This window comes from Actinia tenebrosa, unplaced genomic scaffold, assembly GCF_029948245.1.
Source record: "Actinia tenebrosa isolate PJP-AT-01 unplaced genomic scaffold, QUT_ActTen_1.0 PGA_scaffold10__47_contigs__length_13832649, whole genome shotgun sequence".
Taxonomy (NCBI): domain Eukaryota; kingdom Metazoa; phylum Cnidaria; class Anthozoa; order Actiniaria; family Actiniidae; genus Actinia; species Actinia tenebrosa.
Genome location: NW_028292570.1, coordinates 12,774,347 through 12,796,815, shown reverse-complemented (window position 1 = coordinate 12,796,815; position 22,469 = coordinate 12,774,347). Strand labels below are relative to the sequence as shown.

The window sequence follows — 22,469 nt, the reverse complement described above, 5'->3', positions numbered from 1 at the left end:
TGCGCTTTAGCATTCACTGGAGCTAATTATGGTGGTAGATATCTGGATAAATTAGTTAGCGGTGATAGAAACGCAGAATCTAACGCCGAAAGGAAGAGGCACGACTTAGCGCTGGAGAAATATCAGCGAGACGTGGCAGCTTGGAATGAAAAAAGACAAGCTTACAGGGATTGGTTGGACAAGAACTACCAAGACAAGATGCAGGCAGACAAGAACTTCGAAAATACAGACTACGCCTTTAAGCTCTATGCGCAAGCGCACCCCGACTTTAGAATGAGAAAGCCTCAGTTTAAGGATTACTATCAGCCTTCTAAGAAACAAAAAGACAATGAATTGGTCTTTGTAGGAGTCGCAGGGCTGGCGGGAGGCGTAGCTTTGGCGTATCTAATATAATGATCGTCTTTTTGGAAAGCGACAAGAATAACTTTACCACTTATTTGAATCCCCCCATTAAAGCCCATAAGGTTAGGCTGGTTAGTTGCTCTTTGTACAATTCTTGGTATAATTTAGTCAATGCCTTGGTCACTGAGCATAAAGGCGGCGGCAATTATCAAGGCGTATTGCTGCCCGATGGACATTACACACCAATCACCCTTGCTAAGGAATTAGCAAAACACGGTTATACTCTCACCACGGGGTTGCCGCACGAAATGACCCTCAAACATAACATGACGAACCTTACAGTAACCCTAGGAAAGTTTGAACCATTAGGAACTTTATTAAATGTCTCGAAAAAGGCAATTACCACCACGGCAGTTCCCGTAAGTTGGAAAGTTGCATCCTCTTACGAAGTCTATTGCGACTTGGTTCATAGTTACAACAATGGAGAAAAGTCTTCTCTTATGTCCAAGTTTCCACCTAAGGGTAATCCATTTGACCTGGTAGAATACGCGCCCATTTCTTTAAGCTATGACTTGTCTAATTTGGTAGAAAGCATAAACATCACCATTAAAGTGGACGGAAAGACGGTGGATTTTAAACGGACGCAAGATCAATCTCGTCCTGGAATTCATATAATGGGCCGCGTAGAGGACAAACTCAAAGGATTTACTATGGGCCCGAAGGCTATTGGAGAGGAGCGTCGGCTATCAAGAAACTCGCAACCGCGGCCAGGGTATCAGAAGAAACGGCTAAGAACTGGCTAAGAAAACAAACCCTCTGGCAGGTTTATCTTCCCGTGCCCAAGTACATTCCCAGGCCCAGCTTCACCGTAAATGCCCCCAATGAAGTTCATCAGGCAGATTTGCTTTTCTTACCGCACGATAAGGTGAGAAAAAAGACCTATAGGTACGCTTTGACCGTAGTTGATATCGCAAGCAGATACAAGGACGCCGAACCCATAACCAGCAAGGATTCTGGGGAAGTCGCAGAAGCCCTAGGTAGGATTTATAAGCGCGTTTTGAAATGGCCCAAGCTGCTGCAAGTGGATGCGGGGACAGAGTTCATGGGCGTGGTTACTAAGACCCTGAAAGACCACAGCACTAAGGTTAGGAGAGCTGAAGCTGAGTACCACAGGGGTCAGAGCATCGTCGAAAGATTCAATAAGACCCTGGCTGAGCGTCTCTTTGGATACCAGTATTGGAAAGAGCTGGAAGATCCCTCCAAACGCAACAGGGAATGGACACAGCGGCTCCCCCAGGTCGTCGCGGCTTTGAACAACGAGGCGGCCAGGGCTACGGGGATGAAACCCAAGGATGCTATAAAAAAGAAACACGTGGAACACAAGTCCTATGTCAGAAGTTCGAGGGCGGTCGGACTGAAGGAAAAAAAGCTACCCCGCAACATAGTGGTCAGATACCTCTATCAGCCGGGGGAACTCGAAGGTGGCAGTAAGAGAGCCACGGATCCTAACTGGTCCCTGAAAACGTATGAGATTTCGAAGTCCGTCACCAAGGAAGGGCAACCCGTGTTGTATTACCTAAATGGCCCAAGTCGTGGATTTGTCATGGAAGAGCTGCTCATAGTTCCCAAAGACTCAGAGTAGTGCTGCTCCACGCGCCCGATTACACTCTAGGCATGTCAGTCTTACGTTGCCTCTGCAATGGCCGCGTTTATTATTTATGCGATCCACGGAGAACTGCTGATCGTCATTTGGGTCAAACCTCCATAGTAGAGGTATGTTACATTTGGCACACCTTGCCCCTTTCTTATAGACGTCGTCCACGCATAGGTCGAACGTCATATTTTTTTCTTCGTCGTGCCGCTTGTAGCGAAGGAGTTTCTTAGCAATGTTCTCTTTGGCTACGTCCTCTGGGGTGCGGTCGTAACGCAATTGCGGACCCCAGGCTCTCTTTAACTGTTTGGCATACTCCACACGGCTTACGGCGGTGTATATCAAATTACTCCAACACAGCCGCTGGTCTATGATCCATAAGGTTTCTTTTATGGTAAGCCCTTGCGCGCTGTGGACTGTCATGCAATAGCCCAAGCGCCAATCTGGATGGAAGGTAATTCTTTCCACCTTTTCTATGGGTACCCAGGCTTTATCATGCGTTACCGCATTTTGCAGTTGGATGTCGGTACCAGGTACCCAGACGTCTCTTTTTTGCATGCGGGTATCGTGGGGTTTATAACAAACAGGTACGGGATGCGTAGGGAAGCGCTCTCGGTGTATATTTAGCAAATCCTTTTGTATGCGAGACTGTGCTGCGCGTTTGCTGCTTAGCACCAAATCCTTTGGATGCCATGCGTAAAGGAAGTCCTCGTATTTCTTCGCTCGTATGTGCTTACGTAGTATCTTGTTTTGTTCCGCGTCGCTAAGGCCCCTTAATTCCGCCTTTAATTTACGTACTTGGTCTTTACTGCGGTAGTCGGTGTTGATTTCTTCACAGTGGTCTACCATTCCTTTTAACCATTTGTGGGGCATTTCTCCGGCTATTGGAGGAGGTTGGCATGGATCCCCAGCAAATATCACCTGGCATTTCCCTTTTAGGAAGTCTACGAACTCCTGCAGTATTTCCAAGGGAACGGTGCAAATTTCGTCCCAAAGTATTACCGGAGGTATGTCGCGTACTGCCTCCGGTACCCACTTTTGGCCATTCCAGCGAAAGAAGCTGTGGTAGGTCTGCGCGTCGTAACCCATCTCCGTTAATTCTCTTTCCAGACGGTGCGTTGGCGTTAACACCTTTATCTTTGGAAAGAGTTCCAAAACCCTGGTGGTCTTACCACTACCACCCGTTCCGTAAAGGTAAGAGAAGCGTTGGTAGGAAATGGGGTCCGTAACTAACGGTAATGGCTCTTCTGTGGGGGTAATGGCGCCTTTTGTGTGTCCACCATGATATTCCACACGTTCTCTCCAGGCTTTTATCTCTTCGTCTTTAACGCGCCATTGACCACTTTCCGCTAACTCGTCTTCGGTGTAGAACTCCTGCATCTTTTCTAACACTTCGGGCTTTACGTACAAGGAATCCGTGGCTACACGTGGTATGTCCTCTTTGTCGAACCGTAGCAGCATCGCAAGGAGGTTAATGTGCGCATATGCTAACATACTGGCGCGTAAATGGTAATATTGCGGTCTGTGATCTTGGTAGTAACACAGTGCATTCCACTTATGTTCTTTTTGACCTTCTACGAAGTAGTTCCACTTTTCCACAGATACCATCGATCCATCATCATGTGCGCGCTTTACGAGGAAGCTTAACTCTCCTTCGTCCGTTATTAAGCGTCGCTGCATATGTTTTTCGCCTTCTTTTGCGCCCTGAGTGAACTTTCCTATGACGACCCGCGCGGTGGGGTTGTGCTCAGGTAACCATTTTGTGAAGGAGGAGTGACACAATATGGCTTCGTGGGCGGTGTACGTCATAAGTTTATGCTCTTCAAAGAACTTTAACAACGGCACGGGAATCCATTCCTTCTCCTGCAGGTGCTTCCCATACCACGCGTAAATTATGGGGTGTAAGCCCTTTGCTAACTTCCATGAGGTTAATCTTACAAACCCCGTAGCTGGGGCGTCATAGCCGCCGTCTAAGGACACACGAAAGAACTGTGAGTCTGGATGTCCGTAGCGGTCATAATACTCCTTACAATCCCCCAATCCTTTAAAACTTGCGGGGTAACAGTGTTTCATGTCTAAGGAGACGTATTCGTTTTCGTCATACTCCATGTTCCACAGACCTCCATGACCGTGTTCTACACAGGCTTTGGCTATGTCGGCGAATTCCTTAGGCGTGGACTTCCATCCGTTCCTCTTCTTTGCGGCTAAGAAGTCCAAACTACGAGAGCTAAGGACCTCGTCTGAGAAGTCTTCCCCTAAGGTTTCACAGGCACTTTGAATGCGTTGGTGTTCAATTTCGGGGCGGTAAAGAGTACCATCCTGCGTCATAAACTGACTTCCTTCCGAATCCATCAACCAAACGGAGTTTTCGTGGACTAATTCTACCAACGGAGAAGCTTTATAGACCTTAGTTTCCTTCTTTTTGGGGAACCTAAGTTCTCGCCAAGCGTGTCCATTGTGTTGGTAAATGATTATGGGGGCACCTCTACCTCCGTATTTGTGCGTACCTGGGTAAATGAACCCGTCAGTGATATCTTTTACGTGTATGCGGCGTTCTAAGGCAGTCTCTAACTTCTTGATGTTGTCTATGGTGGCTCCGGCCTTATGTGTGTCTTTTTCCCATTTCCTGATGGCTTCTCTTCTCTTTAAAGTTAACTTACTACCACGGGTGGAGTCTTCAAAGAACTCTCTTACTAACTTCGCAACACAGTTACCTGGATGTCGCATTGGTTTGAGCTTCTTAACGTCGGGCTTCTTAATCTCGTACGCACCGTAAATGACCACAGTAACTGGGTAAGCGACCTCGTAAAACATCATGTCAATACCTACTAACGCTCCCGGGCGCGTATTTTCACTTAAGACAAACAGGTTTTGCTTACCTGACGCCCGAATAGGATTACGGCCCTTTTCGATTATCCACTCGCCGTCTAAATACTTTATAAACGTCAACTCCAAACGGTAGTTACCTTCGGGCATCATGTCGATAATTCTTTCTGCTCTTTCTTCGTTCATCGTCTCATCTGTATCTCCCTCCATAAATGTTGTGAAGGCAAAGTCGGCGTCCAGGCGATCCAACACCTGAGTTCTTAGCTTACGCACAGTTTTGTTTCGTATGCTCTTGATGGCGTCCATCTATATCTAAGGAATATCTTAACCTCCGTTTGCAGTACCCAACAGAGCAGCAGTAAGGGACTCTTCGCGCTGCCACCCGATCGCGCAAGACCCCCTGTAGGGCCTCGTCACTGCTCCAAAAACCCCACCCCCCCCTGGTGTTTTTCGATTTGTGATTTTTGGCAATGCCGGCGATTCGCGAGTCCCCCTTACTGCTGCTGTTTTCAAAGAAGTCTTGAATGATGACAAGCTCTCAGAGTTCCTAATTGAAGATGGAAGAGCATTCCAGAGTTCAGGTGCAGATACGGAGAAAGAACGGTAACCATAAGATTTCAGTTGGTACTTTTTGTGTTCAAGAAGAAAAGCAGAAGAAGAACGTAGGCGTCTTGTTGGAGTATAACGAGAAATCATATCAGAAATGTAGGATGGACCCAAGTCATAACTAGTCATAAGGTATAACTCAAAAACAAGAAAAATTAAACATGTTAAATGGAATTATTTTTATTTTTATTCCAGAAACAAAGGCAGAATTGAAGTCGAAATTTTTTTTTTAATTGTATCAATTTTTTTTATTACAATTTCAATTTTGTTGTCGAAAAATTATCATCTGTATTTGCACGTTTCCCCCTGTATAAACCCCGAAGTTGAAATCAGTTAATTTAAACACAACAAACAATATTATTTCTATTTTCTAGCAGAAATAATATCTCAAAAGAAAAACTACTTAATAAATCTTGAGGTTTGAGAATCTTTTTAGCAAGGTTAGCTAACAAAGCAGTGTTGTTGTCCCAAAAATGCACTCGATTCTCTAATTACCTCTAAAAAAAATCTCATCGGAGGGAAACAACATCAAAAAATTCGAATCTTTTATAGCCATAAATTATATGAGCTTGAAATCTCTAAATATTAACTCTGTGTTAGCTATAATTTTATACAATATCGTAATAGCAGTTTAGTTTTAATGAGAAATATTGCGAAAAACTAAATATATTTTTCTTGAAGTTTCATATTCTACGTGGCAATTGGAATATTGTAACTGTAAAACGCTATAATGTTTTTTAAATACTATTTTTTAGAGTCGTTATTAATTGTATTTTTTATATATTTTTTTTGCAATTTTTGTAGGGAAATTATCAATGGAAGACTTTGCATTGTTTACTCACAGACAGTGAAAAGGTTTCTTTTAGGAGAAATCGAATGAGTTCAAAGTACGAAGGTTCATTTATGACGAACTTCATGAGTAACCAGCTCCATCAATCCGATTTGTGTTTCGGTTCTTTTCGAAACGGTGTAATAGCATATCCTCCGACTGTAGAAACTGCTGAACAAGTCGTCGATATAGCAGATCCCGCAATCCATCCAACTCCACCAGCAACAGTGGCAGCTTTATTATAAACGCCACCAGAAATTCGCCATAAGAGATTACCTTGAGGCTCTTCTATCTTCGCTTCGTTTTCATTAGCGTTTTTCTCCTCTTCAGATTCCATTTTCTAACCAAAAAGAACACGACTCAATAAAGAAATATCAATACTAGAAGCTAACTTAGAGTCCTTGAAGCTATAAATGAGCAGTTGTGTGAAGAAAAGCTCTTAAGATGCTAAGTATTACTTACCTCTTTCATTGTGTTTTCAATAAATATTTTTTTCCCGCGATGGAAATTTAATTTCGGAAAGTTTTCTTCGTTCCTTGTAACCAGAGACACGAAGGATTATATTCGTAGGTAAAATTTTCAGTGTTACGTTTTCGTTTGATAACTACGTATTTGAATGTCGCGTAAACGATGATAAAATACTGCAAAAAGATGTCATAAATTGTTAACGAATCCTTCCTTGCAACCCAGGTAACCTGTATTCTAACCGGAAATGACCTGCTTTGTAATGCGACGGCCAAATAAAAAACTCTATTGTTTTAGCGAGTGATTTTGTTACAATTCGATATCATTTTACAGTATGCGTCTGGGAATTGTTTTAGATCGTGTGACTGTCACGAGAATTGGAACCCTGAGAAAACTAGAAAATAATTTTGTTTTAAAGAAGATATAAATAAATAAAACTAGTTATTGGGGAAAATGGAGGAAAAATAGAGTGAAAAGAAAAATGGGATGATTTTTTTCTTTTAATTTTTTAGTTGAATTTCATAAATTTTCCTTAACTTAATGAAATGTTCTGTAGTATCTAAAGGTTAAATCATTAAAAAATGAGGAATTGAATGAGTGAAAATAATGGGACTGCATTTTTGCATTTTTTTTCTGGGGGAGAGGGGTGTACTTGGGTTGGGATGGGAAATCGAAAGCGTTGATGAAAAAAAAATTCCCAAATTTTTTCCACAATTTTTTAATTTCATTTTTATAAAAATTAAATAGGATTTTAGAGGTGACGCAGGGATTGGAAAGGAAATTAAGAGAAAGATTGTCATTTGAATGAGAAAAAAAATGAGAAAAAAAGACGATTTTGAATGTAATGAGGAGCGCAAAGCACATTGGTCTTTATTCAATATGGCGGCTCAATCACGTTGTATCCTTTTGAAGCTTAGGAAAACTTAAATAATTCCTTAATATTACAATGGATCAAGAATCAAAAGAAGAAAAAGACTCGAGCACTTGTCCTAATGAGTATAAAGATGAAAATATCGATGGTAAAATGGCCGAGGAGAGCTCAAATTATTTATCAATTCAAGCAAGTGGTTGTACTGCAAGAAGGACATCTATAGGATCAGCTGAAGGAGACAAGACGGAAAAACTTCTTAAAATACTTCAATTCAGAAACCCTGGACCACAGTTGGCTAGTTTTGATCCTGATAAAAGCAGACGGGAACAAAGGAAAGTAAGACAGTTTGTGAGAACAACAGATAAACACCTTAACGATGACTTGAATCAGGTAAATTTGAATGGCAGGCGACCAAGAAACCCTCCCAAAAGACGAAATTATCACGATCGATCTGGTATTCGTTTATCGGATAATAAAGATGTGTGTGATTGTCAAGATCTTAACTGTCCTGGATGCCATTTTCCATGCGATTCGTGTGGGTCTGAGAAATGTGGCGTTGAATGTCGTTGCAGTAGAAGGTGGACGTATGAACCTTTAGTACAGATAGAAAATCCTTTTGTAACGTAAAAGGTTCAGGCTGTTTGAACTCAAAATAGCTCACGTATCCTAAAATATTTATCGAGCTTTAAATAATTAGATTATTATATTTAATATAGTAAAAACAGAAAAACCCAAAGTTTTTTTTATGGACATGACCTTGTAAAACTGATTGGGTTGTCTTTGTTCCTGAGACTAGATTGCCTCGGAACACGGCTAACTCGCAGATCGAACATTGAAACAACCTCTGGTTTGATCTACGTCAGGGCATGGCTAACGCACAGATTGAACACTGAAACAACCTCTGGGCTGATCTAAGTCAGGGCATAGCTAACTCAGATCGAACCCTGAAACAACCTCTGGGATGATCTAAGTCAGGGCATGGCTAACTCACAGATTGAACCCTGAAACAACCTCTGGGCTGATCTAAGTCAGGGCATGGCTAACTCACAGATTGAACCCTGAAACAACCTCTGGGCTAATCTAAGTCAGGGCATGGCTAACTCACAGATTGAACCCTGAAACAACCTCTGGGCTGATCTAAGTCAGGGTATGTCTAACTCACAGATTGAACCCTAAAACAACCTCTGGGCTGATCAAAGTCAGGGTATGACTAATTCACAGATCGAACCCTGAAACAACCTCTGAGCTGATGTAAGTCAGGGCAAGGCAACATGTAACTCACAGACCTTCTTGTATAGTACAATTCAGAATTTATAGATACTCATGATGTTTTGAAAGTTGTCAAATTGAAAATGTTCAAAACTTGTACACATAAATTCTGAATTGTACTCGAGATTGTGCAATTTGCTATACTTATTGCTTTTTATTTTATATCCAAGGCTTGTATTTTTGTGCGATGAATGTTAAATTAATGTTAATTCAGCTGACGTAACTAATTTTTTACAATATGTATTGTACTTTTTAAAAAAGATATCTTATAATTTAAACAATTTGTTCAACCAGGTAAAAATGTTAAGTATTTGTGACAGAGTCCAATAAACAGTAGTTTTTTATTTTAATTTTCTCACGTTATTATGGGGAGTGTTAACAACCGATGTAATATGTAAGGTATATTTCAATTAAGAAGCAAAATTTTATAAAATCGTTTTTTTCTTTGTTCAAATGTTTTTTTGTTTTTGTAAAAAGATTTGTAACTTGTTGTTTAAAGCTTGAATTTTTGGAATGGTACCAGTGAAGTAAGGGCATTATGCAATGGCTCAAAAACGTCCAAACCATTTTCCAAGGTGTTAAAAGTCTCTTTTCTACCCCACTTCCTTTTCCATGTACTTTTTTGCTGCTGCTTCTCATTTTGCTTGCATAGGAGTTACATTTACAGACTGAGGCTGTAAGGCTGAGGGGCACAGTCTTTCTCTATCCGGACTGACTTTAGGATGGTAGTAAACTATATTCCCCATTACTTTTTATTTGCTTTGCAATTTGTTTTCTTGTTTAACAATCTGTTATCTCATGGGTGTGAGTGATGGCAAAAGCAGCCAGGATACTGGACCAAGATCAGAGAGAGCCAATACTGCCTGCTCTAACAGCCAATCAGAATGCATGATTTCACCATCAGTTATTCAACCTTTATTTCCCTATAGCCTGTTAACGAGGGCTCTCCGGGGAGCAGGCTATTTCCCTAAAACACAGCAACCCCAATCTCTATATTATTTTCATGTCAAAAAAAGGTACAATTTTTTAATTGAAAAAAAAACCTGGAGTCATTTGAGCTTATTAAATGAGGATGGGATTTGAAGTAAAAAGCTTAAAACAAGACATGACGTTTGTTTGGACGCAAAGGTACAGGATATGACGTCATGCCAGGAACTAAAGATACAGCGGATTGTCTAATGCGCATGCGGATGGGAGTTTCCCATTACAGCGGAAGTCAAAAGGAAGGCATATCTTTTTACAGTGAGCTATTTTTTACACCAAAAAAATCTGTTTGATTCTGCGATGAATACTCTTAAATAACGCACCTGAAAAATGCTAGAGAATCATAGATACCTTCTTATCAAATTTCGCGATGAAATCGCCACAGATCTCTTAGTAGATGATGTACTTGTTTGCCTGGAAAGCAAACATGTTTTGGACTCAGATGACAAAGAAGTCATAAGGAGCCAATTCACCTCTAAAAGACGGGCAGAAAAACTCCTTGATATCCTACCAACTAAGGGATACGAAGCATTTGCTGTGTTTTTCAAGGTACTAGGGGAAAAATATCCACATTTGGCTGAGCTCTTGAAAGATGGAGTTTCAGAAGAGGAGCTTGGTGGATGTGTTTTGGATTTTGTAGATTCCCCTGGACAACGTGAGTAATTTTAACGTGAAAACTTGTTCTAATGCAACTGGATTTACCTATCTATAAAACTATAAATGCTTATAACATAAAAAATTCTATCTAACTATGAAATCTAATTCATAAGTGCTTCGAATCGCTAAAATTTTAATTTAACTAGGTTCATGCACTTACAGGTCTTTAGGTGTTAATGAGATAACCAATGTTTTTGTGTTGATGGCTTTTAAGGTTTATTGACATTTTGTTATGCGTTCGTTATATCTATTGTACTATTACAATTCTGAATGAAATTTTGTTTATAAAAATACTAATGAATGTTTTTGTGATACAAACAGTATAATATATACATATATATGAGCTTAAACACATCCTGTAATTTGCGTTGTTAATATTTTAATTTTGTTGTTACATGTGGAATTGTAAAAAATAAAATAAAATCCACTTTATTAACGTCTCAATGTATTCAGCTCTTCAGAGCTAATTGGGGAGACAAATTAGAAACTGAAATAGATAAATATAAACATAATACTGTTAGGAAATCCCAACTGGCAAGGAGGTAAACCAGTTGGCTATTTACAAGCATATGGTCAAGAAACTGGATTTGAACTAATCAGGACAAATACAGTCTCAGCTAGTGGCCACAGCGGGACTCAAACCCTGCACCACGGGATTGCGAGACCAATGTTATGACCACTCGACCATGCTGCCTCCTTTTTGCACAATTGTGCAATTTTTCATTATAACAAATTTTGATGGGTGTCAATCAAGTGTTGAACTATGACATTGACGGAAAGTGCGAAGTTTTCGAGGGCATGTGACTACAGAATCTCACGGTCCAAGACTTTGATTGACATCCACAAAAACTTACTTTGTTGATTGTGGCAACAAATTCAGTGCATGGTATTGAGAAGCAATTTGAAAAGCTGATTACTATTCTGGGATCTTGCATTCTTTACTTTACTGTTGGTATTTGTTAACATTTAAACACGAATATGATAAATCAGTAGTTTTTTCATCTTTTCACGGTGTATAATTTACCTTTTATCATTACTGTTTCATTAGAAACACAGACGCAGCTCACACTAGTTTTTAGCTAGTTATCTCTTTAGTATTAGTGTGTATTTTATATTTGTACCAACATATAATGTATATATTCTGATACAACATTTCATTTGTTTTATATATTGCTTTAGTTATGAGAATGAGCAGCCTTCATCATGACATGCTAACGACCAACAGAGTAGAGATCGTAGAAGACCTTCTAGTTCACGATGTTTTGAATTCTCTGCAAAGTAAATTGGTCTTTGATACTGAAGACGTTGAACTGATAAAAGCAGCCAGAACTTCCAAGAGAAGGGCAGAGAAACTTCTAGATATTCTTCTTTCTAAGAGCGATGCAGCATTTTACCACTTTAAAGACTCTTTAGAAGAACCTTATCCACATCTTGCTGAACTTTTGGAGGGAGAAAGTTTGTTACCAAGAAAAGTTTCAGATGCTAGAGAAATACAAGAACAAGGTAAACCTATTATAACAAAGAAAATATCATTTATATTAAGTAAAAGTTCTGTTGAGGGCTGTGTTGAGATAAAACCAAACATCTGGGTTGCTTCTATTGCACATTATTTAATTGAATGGTGTCCTGTAAATTGAAGCTAGTAAGGCAAGTCAGGGGGCAAAGGTGGGGGGAGGGGGAGGGGGAGGCTCCAGAGGTAGGCCCACCAGTGTCAAACCATTTTATTTAGACCAAAACTGAAGCTAAACTGTCTTAACTGCAATGCAATCTCCCTATTAATAAAAGTTAATGAATGATTCATTTTTCAGTGGAAAATGTTTTGTTAGAAGGGGATGTACCGCAAAGACCAGATGTCTTCACCAACAGAGCACGTGAAGTTCACCGTGTTCGTACTGCATTACGATCTTTAAAGGATCGCGATGGATGGGTTATATTGCATGGTATGGCAGGGTGTGGTAAGACAGTGTTGGCCGCTGATGCATTAAGAAGCCCACAGATTTTAAACGAATGCTTCCCTGGGGGTGTGTTCTGGATCCGGATTGGTCAAATTGATCAGCCAAAACTTCTGATGAAAATGCAAAATCTTTGTACCCGACTTGATTCTGACCACGCCCGAGCACCTCCGAGAAACTTAGAAGAAGCTAAAGATCGGCTAAGAATTCTCTTTGCACACCAACACCCTCGGTCTTTACTCATCCTAGATGACTTATGGAGTGAATGTGACTTACGCTACTTCGACATCCGTGTACGTGTTCTTGTAACCACTCGTGATGCCTCGATATCTAACGTTATTAATGGCTTGAAAAGCAAAGTTAAAGTTAGCGAAGGATTCACTAACAAAGAGTCGCTTGAAATGTTGTCTCACTGGACTGGGTTACGCATGAATGAGTTGCCAAGAGAAGCAAATGAGATTGTTTCTTTGACGCATGGTTCTCCATTAGCTATTTCTATGATCGGTGCTTTATTGAAGGAACATTCAGAGAGATGGAGGTACTATCTTGGCCAACTAAGAAAGAAAAAATATAATAAACTTAAAACTAGCTTTTCCTATCAATACCCCACGCTCAGTGAAGCTTTATCCATTAGTATTAACAATCTAAAAACGGAATTACGAGAGCGTTATATGGATTTGGCAATGTTTGAGGATGATGCAAAAGTTCCGGCACAAGTTCTTTGTATTCTTTGGGATGAAGAGGTGAGTTAGTATTCACAATTGAGCCTGACTTGCATTCTCACCACTATGCCATCTGGCTTTCCTTCCTGTGTGCCAATCTAAGGTTTGATCCATGGACTTTACATCATGTGTGAGTAGAGTATTTCCGGTCCCTCCCTACTGTAATACTACTCCAATATAGGATGCCCTGTGGCTAGTAGGGGTGAGGGAGATGCTTAAAGTGCAAATGAACCCTTTGACAATACATTCAGTACTGGTTCTGCATAAAGTAAATAGTTGATTGGTATAAACCTTCATAACTTAGAAACGCATCACTCAAATCAAGAAATATTTTACCAATCAACTATTTACTTTATGCAGAATCAGTACTGAATGTATTGTAAAAGGGTTCATTTGCACTTTAAAATCCTTTGGGGGGTAAGCTGGGGTAGCCAGACATGAAACTCTTCTGACTGAAATACTTTTTTAATTCATGCCAAAGTTCGAAGAAGTAGAAGACATAATGGACGAATTAGTAAACAAATCGTTGGCCAGGAAAAGTGTCCAGTCTGGTGACATGACGGAAACGTGGTACAGCATACATAATTTACAGCTGACGTTCCTTAGAGAACAGAATACGAATCCAGAAAACCTACACAAGAAGTTAGTGGAGGGATATCGACTACTATATGGTAATAAACTAGTAGCTATACTTGTACTATCAGTATGGTAATGAACTAGTAGCTATACTTGTACTATCAGTCATTTCATGGTGATCAGTAAATCTTGCTATTTTTTTGTTATTTTGCAACAGTATTGATGATAATTAATGCATAAATACTAAATTTAGATTGTATGAACATTAGTTATGAGAATGATGATGATAATGGTGATGATGATGGTGATGATGGTGATGATGGTGATGATAATGGTGATGGTGATGGTGATGCTAATGATGGTGGTGATGGTGATAAAGGTGATGATGGTGGATACAACGACTGGTGGTGTTGGTGATGATGATGATGATGATGTGTAGTGATGATGATAATGTATTCTCATCTTTCCTGTCTTCAGACAAATTTGATGAGATGGAAGATGATGGTTACATTCACTGGAACCTTGTTCCACACATGGAAAAAGCAGGAATGAAGGAGGAGGCTTACCACCTTCTTGTTGATCTGTCCTGGGTTGTTGCAAAACTAAATGTTACTGGACCAGCTAATCTACTAAATGATTATCTCAGCGTAAAGAAATATAAGGTAGAGTTACGCTTACATCATCAACATCAGCATCAGCATCATTATCATTATCACCACCATCATTATCATTATGATCATCATTATCATCAGTACCAACACCATCGTCATTATCACTACCATCATCACCATCATCATCACCACCATCATCATCACCATCATCAGTACCATCATCATCACCACCATCATTGCCATCATCACCACCATCATCATCATCACCATCATCACCACCATCATCATCACCATCATCAGTACCATCATCATCACCATCATCATCATAATCACCACCATAATCATCACCATAATTATTATCATCATCATCACCATCATCATCAACATCATCAGTCATTATCACCATTATCATCATCGTCATCATCACCATGATAATAATCATTAACAATATCTTTTTCGTTTTATCTTCCAGGACTCAGACATTCTTGAAGGATTCTATCATTTCGTTAGCACCAATGCGCACTTGTTTGTAGAGAAGACTTTGCCAGATATCATTCAGTTGGGTCTACAAGAACCAGAAACATCACAAGTATATGTGCAGGCCAAAGAACAAGCAAGGAAACTATCTAGAAGCAATAAACTTTATCTGGACTGGTGGTGAGTGTTCATTAGACCATTACATTTTTCCCAGTTTGGTATTGAATTCCCCAGACTCCTACTAACTCACAGATTGAACCCTGAAACAACCTCTGGGCTGATCTAAGTCAGGGTATGGCTAACTCACAGATTGAATCCTGCAACTAACGCTGGGGTGATCTAAGTCAGGGTATGGTTAACTAACAGATTGAACCCTGAAACAATCTCTGGGCTGATCTAAGTCAGGGCATGTCTAACTCACAGATTGAACCCTGAAACAACCTCTGGGGTGATCTAAGTCAAGGCACAGCTAACTCACAGATAGAACCATGAAACAACCTCTGGACTGATCTAAGTCAGGACATGGCTAACTCACAGATTGAACCCTGAAACAACCTCTGGGCTGATCTAAGTCAGGGCGAGGCTAACTCACAGATTGAACCCTGAAACAACCTCTGAGGTGATCTAAGTCAGGGCATGGTTAACTAACAGATTGAACCCTGAAACAATCTCTGGGCTGATCTAAGTCAGGGCATGGCTAACTCACAGATTGAACCCTGAAACAACCTCTGGGGTGATCTAAGTCAAGGCACAGCTAACTCACAGATAGAACCATGAAACAACCTCTGGACTGATATAAGTCAGGGCACGGCTAACTCACAAATTATTACCACCCTATATTCTCTAGCTAATGATATTCTTTTGTTTTTTCTTTCACCAGTAACAAGCAGGAAGATCCTTTGGATTCCAGTTTAATGATAACTGCCAAGGTTCACAACGGTGCTGTCTATAAGTGCCAGTTCTCTAAAGATGCGCAGAAGGTTGTGTCCTGTGGCACAGATAATAAAGTCAAGGTGAGGAAAAATGGAAAATGGAGAAGAGGAAGAAGAGGAAAAATGGAAATTTCTGTCTTAATTTTCTTTTTGTTATTGCTGTTGCTGTTGCTGCTGCTGCTGTTGCTGTTGTTGCTGCTGCTATTGTTGTTGTTGTTGTTGTTTTGTTGCTGTTCTTGCTGTTTTTGCTGTTGCTGTTGTTGACACTGCTACTGTTATGGTTGTTGCTGCTGCTGTTGTTTCTGCTGTTGTTGCCACTGCTACTGTTGTTGCTCTGCAGTGGGGGCTTTTGTCATTGTTGTAGCTTGTTATCCATCACCATTATTACCTTCCAGGTTTGGGAGAGTCAGTCAGGAAGAGAGTTACTGTCCATGAATAACCATCGTGATGTCGTTAACTGCTGTAGTTTCTCTCACGATAATACACGTATCATCACTTGTTCAGCCGATCAAACTGTACGGGTAAGAAAACACTCACTCACAGTGTGATTCCTTTTAGTTACTGCATCTTTTCATACCTTGTGCACCTTCAAAAGACAGGGTTTGTGCTACTCCTTGAAATCCTTAAAAACTCCTTGAATTAAAAACATGTGATGGGGTCACGTGACCTGTTAGTGCATGTCGTCTATTGCTCTATACATGAGCCCCTGGCTTGGACAAAGGGCAATGACTCTCACATTATAAAAGTATTTCTCATCCCATATAGGTAACTGTCCAATTATTTTCTTAATTGGACAGGTCTTGTTGATATAGGATTAATTAGGCATCTATATAATTAATAGGTAATGGGATTTCATGCTCCCCAATCAAGAAATAATTAGACTTGAAAAATTAGATTGCCAAATTGGACTCGGCCTAGGACCTCATCCAATTTTGGAAGTCCTCGGAATTTTCCTCGCCCAATTATTTCTTGATTGGACAGCATGGAGTCCTATTACATATACTAACATTTTAGCTTTGACTTTGTACCTTTTTTTTACTTTTTTCATGATATATAAATATCTTGAATACAGTTGTTAGTCTGTCTTCAGTTGAATGAAATTACTTCCTTTGCCAAAATGAAAAAAAAAGCAGTCCTGGTTGAATGTTTCTTGAATTTTTTTTATTGAGAAGATGTTGGATCTTTAAAGCTCTATTTCATAAGCATTGTCATCATTGTTTTTTACAGATTTGGGACAGTTTGAATGGAGAAGAATTGCTTTGTTTCACTGGTCATCGGCAAGATGTGTTCTGCTGTGCTTTCTCTCCTTGTGATGGAAATGTCGTTTCTTGTTCAGCTGACAAAACTGTCAAGGTAAGAATGAAGTGAAAGGGTTTTGGTGGTGTTCATCAGTAATGGTAATGACAATGACTGAAGATGATGGTGGTATGGCTGATGATGATGATACATGATGATGATGATGAAGCGAAAGGATGTTGGTGGTGTTCATCAGTAATGGAAATGACTCAGTGGTGGACAATGACTGAAGATGATGGTGGTATGACTGATGATGATGTTACATGATGATGCTGACGATGATGATAGTGATGTCCTTGGTGATGGTGATGATGGCGATGATGGTGATGATGATTATGATGATGATGGTGGTGATGGTGATGGTGGTGATGATGGTGATGATGATGATGATAGTGCATTTGACAGTGTTAAGCTTACATGACACTCACTTATCTGATTCATATAGATATGGGACAGTAAAAGTGGCACTGAGAGACTGACATTCACTGGACACACGGACATAGTCAGATGGTGTTGCTACTCTTCTGATGGAAGTAAAGTTGCTTCCTGCTCCGATGATACCAGTGTTAAGGTAAAAATCGCTTATTTGATAAGACACTGCCGAAACCCTTCTATATAAAACAAACCAGTAAATATCAATAAAAATAGAGAGCTTGAAAGACTATATAATAACTAGAGATGTATAATATGGATTATCAATCATTAATATTAGTGTTTATAATTAATCATTAATCATCGATTATTAAAGATTAGCTATTATATTAATAATTATACAGCTTGTCATTAATCCCATATAGGTAACTGTCCAATTATTTTCTTAATTGGACAGGTCTTGCTGATATGGGATTAATTAGGCAGCTATATAATTAATAGGTAATGGGATTTCATGCTCCCCAATCAAGAAATAATTAGACTCGAAAAATTCCTCTGACTGCCAAATTGGACTCGGCCTATGGCCTCATCCAATTTTGTCAGTCCTCGGAATTTTCCTCGTCCAATTATTTCTTAATTGGACAGCATGGAGTCCTATTACATATTCTTATTATTAAAGATTAGCTATTGTATTAATAATTATATTATCATTACGATAATCTTATTAATCACTATTTTTACTACTTATTATTATTATTATCGATTAGTATATGTAATAGGACTCCATGCTGTCCAATTAAGAAATGATTGGACGAGGAAAATTCCGAGGACTTCCAAAATTGGATGAGGCCGTAGGCCGAGTTCAATTTGGCAGTCAGAGGAATTTTTCGAGTCTCATTACCTATTAATTATATAGGTGCCTAGCTAATTAATCCCACATCAACAAGACCTGTCCAATTAAGAAAATAATTGGACAGTTACCTATATGGGATTAATGAGAAGCTGTATTATTATTATTATTATTATTATTGTTATTAATTATGTAACTTTGAAAGCACAAAAATGCAGCCTAATATTAATAGTGTCACCAATTTGCTATTATCGAATATTTTTAGGTTTTTAACTCCAAGAATGGTGCACTTCTTATTTCACTTGAAAACCATGTCAATTCTGTGTCGTTCTGTTCCTTCATGAGTGAGGACAAAAGTGTTGTAGCTGTTTCAAACAACTGTGTTAAAGTAAGCTTTTTTAATATAAGAATCATGTCAGAATGCAATTCCAAATAGCTTCTGATTTTTGTAATGTTTTATCTATCCATTCATTCGATCCCATCCAATCATCTGTCTGTCCATCTGTCTATTTATCTCATATCCTTCCCATCCATTCATTCATTTATTCATTTATACATTTTTTCATTTTTTCAGGTCTTAGATTGCAGCACTGGACAGGAAACCAAAAATTTCAATGCTTCATCAAACTGCTTGTCATTGGCCTTTTCTCCTGACGAGACTGTTGTTGCTATGGGATTTTCTGACACTACTGTACAGGTGATTGACATGGTAAAGTGTTTGGGGTTTGTAACTAGGGGTTAATGCTTATCTAAGCCAGAAAATAACTCACAGATCAAACAACCTCTGGGCTGATCTAAGTCAGGGCATGGCTAACTCACAGATCCAATCCTGAAACAATCTCTGTGCTGATCTAAGTCAGGGCATGGCTAACTCACAGATAGAACTCTGAAACAACCTCTGGGCTGATCTAAGTCAGGGTATGGCTAACTCACAGATTGAACCCTGAAACAACCTCTGGGCTGATCTAAGTCAGGGTATGGCTAACTCACAGATTGAACCCTGAAACAACCTCTGGGCTGATCTAAGTCAGGGTATGGCACAGATTGCATTGGAATTCAGCATTTTAGGTTTTGCTGAGGGAGGGAAACTTCAGAACTGGGATAAAAAAACCCTGGAATCAAGGAAGAGAACCAACAAACTTTACTCACATGTGATGTATCTAGGCCCCGAGATCTGAGTTGATATGTGAGTAATTGTCCATTGTAAGTTGTTTTATGTTTTCGTCATTGTTGTTGCAGCTGTGGAATACTATTTCGTACGGCAGTCTTGGTGTTTATCGGGGACACACTGGGTGGGTACATTCTGTTGGTTTTTCATCGGATGCAACCAAGCTGGTCACTGGTTCTGATGATGAGACAATCAAAGTGAGTTATTTTTCAAAACTTTGTGAGATAAATGACATCATTATCATAATCATTATCACTATCATCATCACCATCACCTTCATCACCATCATCATTATCATCATCACCACCATCACCACCATCATCACCATCATCATTATCACCACCATCATCACCATCATCATTATCACCACCATCATCACCATCATTATCATCATCACCATCATCATCATCACCATCATCATCACCATCAAGTAGTATAGGGGATGGGGGTTCCAGCGCAACGACCACCGGAGGATTACCCGTCTAAAGTACCCCCCTCGATTCGTACCGCGATTACCCGCATCCCGTGTTTATGTAAAATATGTTAGTCTATATATGGAGTGCGAAGATTGTAAAGAGTTTGCTTATGATTTCTGTGTAAAGTGCTTGAAACCCAAGTTTGTACCTACTAAGCCAAATAAGTATATTTGTTGTGGTAAGAAAATGCAAATAGAAGACGACACGTCAGCACAGTGTTACGAGTGTGGTAAGAATATTCGTAATGCCGTACCAAATGCCACCAGAGAGCAGTATTACGCTAATGGAGGCCGTAAGAAGACCCCATACAAAAGAATAAAATACTTCAGAGACTGGATGAGTCACATTCAAGGTCATCGGCCGGTATATTTAGACGACGAAGTAATGGAAAGAATTATAAACCACTTAGAAGAGCCAACGCCACAAAGCCTACGGAAAACGCTGAAAAAATTAAAGCTAGGGAAATATTACAAAGCTATTCCCTATCTTTTGTCTGAAATTACCGGTAACTCTATTCCTGAGGTTTCTGATATGAGCAGAGCCGAGTGGATGTTTTGTCGGCTGGATAAGGATATCCCTTATTACCCTGACGTAATCTACGAAATATTTTACAAAATTGACTCCAACCACCCCCTGTTAGTAATGATGAAAAGGTAAATTATACACCGTGAAAAGATGAAAAAACTTACTGACGTTTCGGACGCTAGTCCTTCGTCGGAGTAAAAGAGAAAGAAGTGGTAGAAAGGAGTGTATATATGATAGAATAAGACAAAAGAAACCAATGAGAGCAAGGTAGGCAAGGAAACAAAAACAAACAATCAAAAGACAAAAGAAAAGGTTAGTTGAAAATAAAGCGTTCATTAATCCCGTTGGGACTAAGAGTGCCCAATAGGTGAATAAGCCGCATTTCTTTGGTCTTGCGACAATCATTGTTGCCGTTAAGCAAAGAAAGACCGAAAACAATGAAGTCAGAAAGAGAATGGTTAGCTAGATTAAAATGGCGGGAAACTGGTTTGGTGGGATCGTTATTGCGAATATCATAAAGATGATTGCAAATGCGATCACCAAGACGGCGGCCAGTCTCGCCCACATACAAAAGATTACAGCGGGTACATTTAATACAATATACAACATTAGAAGTGGTACAAACAAAATGGTCAGTGATTTTAATGGTAGATTTAGGACCGACAACAGAAGTGTGAGAGGCTATGTGAGGACAAGTATAACAACGTTTACGAGAACAGCGAAAAGTACCAGGTTCTTTGTTAGAGGGAAGAACTCCCTTGACCAAGAAAGAACGGAGATTACGATCACGTTTATAGGAAAAGAGAGGGCGGTTGTTGAAAATAGCAGAAGTGCGAGTATCAGAGTCAAGCAGAGAAAAGTTGCGGTTAACAATGGGTTTAATGGAAATGTTAATAGGATGATACGTAAGAGTGAAAGGAATGCGGTCATTAGAGGGACGAGTGTGAGGAGTGAGAGCGGTGGTACGATCAATAGTAGAAACTTTACGAATGGCGCGATCAATAACATGAGCAGGATAATTACGCTTAAGGAAGAAGGAACGCATCTCAGAACATTTAACAGAAAAATCAAGATCATCACTACACAAACGACGAAGACGAAGAAATTGCGAGAACGGAATAGCGTTAAGAGTGTGCTTAGGATGAGAAGACGAGTAGAGTAAATAAGAATGAGAGTCAGTAGGTTTGTAATGGACACTAGTGCTAAGACGGTCGTCATTAACACTAAGCAAGATGTCAAGGAAAGTGACTGATGTTTCACTAACCTCCCACGTAAAGTCTAAGGCAGGGTGAAAAGAGTTAACAAAAGAGATGAAAGAATCTAAGTCATTACGCGAACAAGAAGTAGCGCCAATACAATCATCAATATACCGTCCAAAAAACTCAGGTTTAGGTCCATTATATTGTTGAAAAACAAGGTTTTCGATATAACCAACAAACAAATTGGCATAACTAGGGCCCATCTTAGTACCCATAGCAACACCGTTTACCTGCCGATAATACCGATCACCGAAAGAAAAACAATTAAGAGTAAGAACAAGTTCAGCTAAGCGTAACAAAGTGGGAGTGCTGGGCTCGAGGACAGGACGAAGATCGAAAAAATGCTGAAGAGCACGAAGGCCCTCATCATTAGGAATAACAGTATACAAAGATTTGACATCCATAGTAAACAAAAGCTTAGAAGAGTTATCAGGAAAGCGAAAATCATTAAAAATACTAAGAGCGTGATTAGTATCCTTAATATAAGTAGGTAAAGACTGAACAATAGGCAACATGAGAGAATCTAGATAGCTAGAGATGAGTTCGGTGGGACAACTACAAGCAGAAACAATAGGACGACCAGGGTTGTTAGCTTTGTGAATCTTAGGAAGAAAATAGACGTGAGAAGTACGAGGAGTAATAACAAAAAGGTTTTTAGCAGTGGAGGGTAAAGAGCCATCAGAAATGAAAGAGTTAACAGTGTCTTTAACTAATTTTTGATTGTCAGGGGTAAGATCCCCTGTTAGGGGTAAG

The 22,469-nt window shown here is 39.7% G+C and overlaps 3 protein-coding genes and 1 long non-coding RNA gene across 4 annotated transcripts in view; 2 read left to right on the top strand and 2 right to left on the bottom strand.

Moving 5' to 3' along the window:
* Positions 1-5,589: 5,589 nt before the first annotated feature.
* On the bottom strand, positions 5,590-6,962 carry LOC116306923 (uncharacterized). Its single transcript, XR_016119107.1, has 2 exons — positions 6,717-6,962; positions 5,590-6,594 (listed from the first exon to the last, which is right to left on the bottom strand). It is a non-coding gene; the product is annotated as an uncharacterized LOC116306923 (long non-coding RNA).
* A 636-nt stretch (positions 6,963-7,598) lies between these two features.
* On the top strand, positions 7,599-9,209 carry LOC116306914 (ARL14 effector protein-like). The gene has a single exon (XM_031717049.2). It carries the CDS (start codon positions 7,666-7,668, stop codon positions 8,215-8,217), a length of 552 nt encoding a protein of 183 aa, XP_031572909.2. The 5' UTR covers positions 7,599-7,665; the 3' UTR covers positions 8,218-9,209.
* An 871-nt stretch (positions 9,210-10,080) lies between these two features.
* Positions 10,081-22,469, top strand: part of LOC116306912 (apoptotic protease-activating factor 1) — a 37,125-nt gene continuing 24,736 nt past the window's right edge. Inside the window, exons 1-13 of the mRNA XM_089027020.1 lie at positions 10,081-10,498; positions 11,680-12,003; positions 12,309-13,195; positions 13,656-13,845; positions 14,228-14,412; positions 14,834-15,018; positions 15,719-15,851; positions 16,166-16,291; positions 16,998-17,123; positions 17,512-17,637; positions 18,554-18,676; positions 18,863-18,985; positions 19,528-19,653. Coding sequence (XP_088883146.1) covers positions 10,174-10,498; positions 11,680-12,003; positions 12,309-13,195; positions 13,656-13,845; positions 14,228-14,412; positions 14,834-15,018; positions 15,719-15,851; positions 16,166-16,291; positions 16,998-17,123; positions 17,512-17,637; positions 18,554-18,676; positions 18,863-18,985; positions 19,528-19,653 — 2,979 coding nt within the window. The 5' untranslated portion in view covers positions 10,081-10,173. The remainder of the gene's footprint in view (positions 10,499-11,679; positions 12,004-12,308; positions 13,196-13,655; positions 13,846-14,227; positions 14,413-14,833; positions 15,019-15,718; positions 15,852-16,165; positions 16,292-16,997; positions 17,124-17,511; positions 17,638-18,553; positions 18,677-18,862; positions 18,986-19,527; positions 19,654-22,469) is intronic.
* Positions 16,910-22,451, bottom strand: LOC116306915 (uncharacterized). Its single transcript, XM_089027021.1, has 4 exons — positions 20,622-22,451; positions 19,438-19,633; positions 17,495-17,677; positions 16,910-17,115 (listed from the first exon to the last, which is right to left on the bottom strand). Exon 1 carries the CDS (start codon positions 22,229-22,231, stop codon positions 20,771-20,773), a length of 1,461 nt encoding a protein of 486 aa, XP_088883147.1. The 5' UTR covers positions 22,232-22,451; the 3' UTR covers positions 16,910-17,115; positions 17,495-17,677; positions 19,438-19,633; positions 20,622-20,770.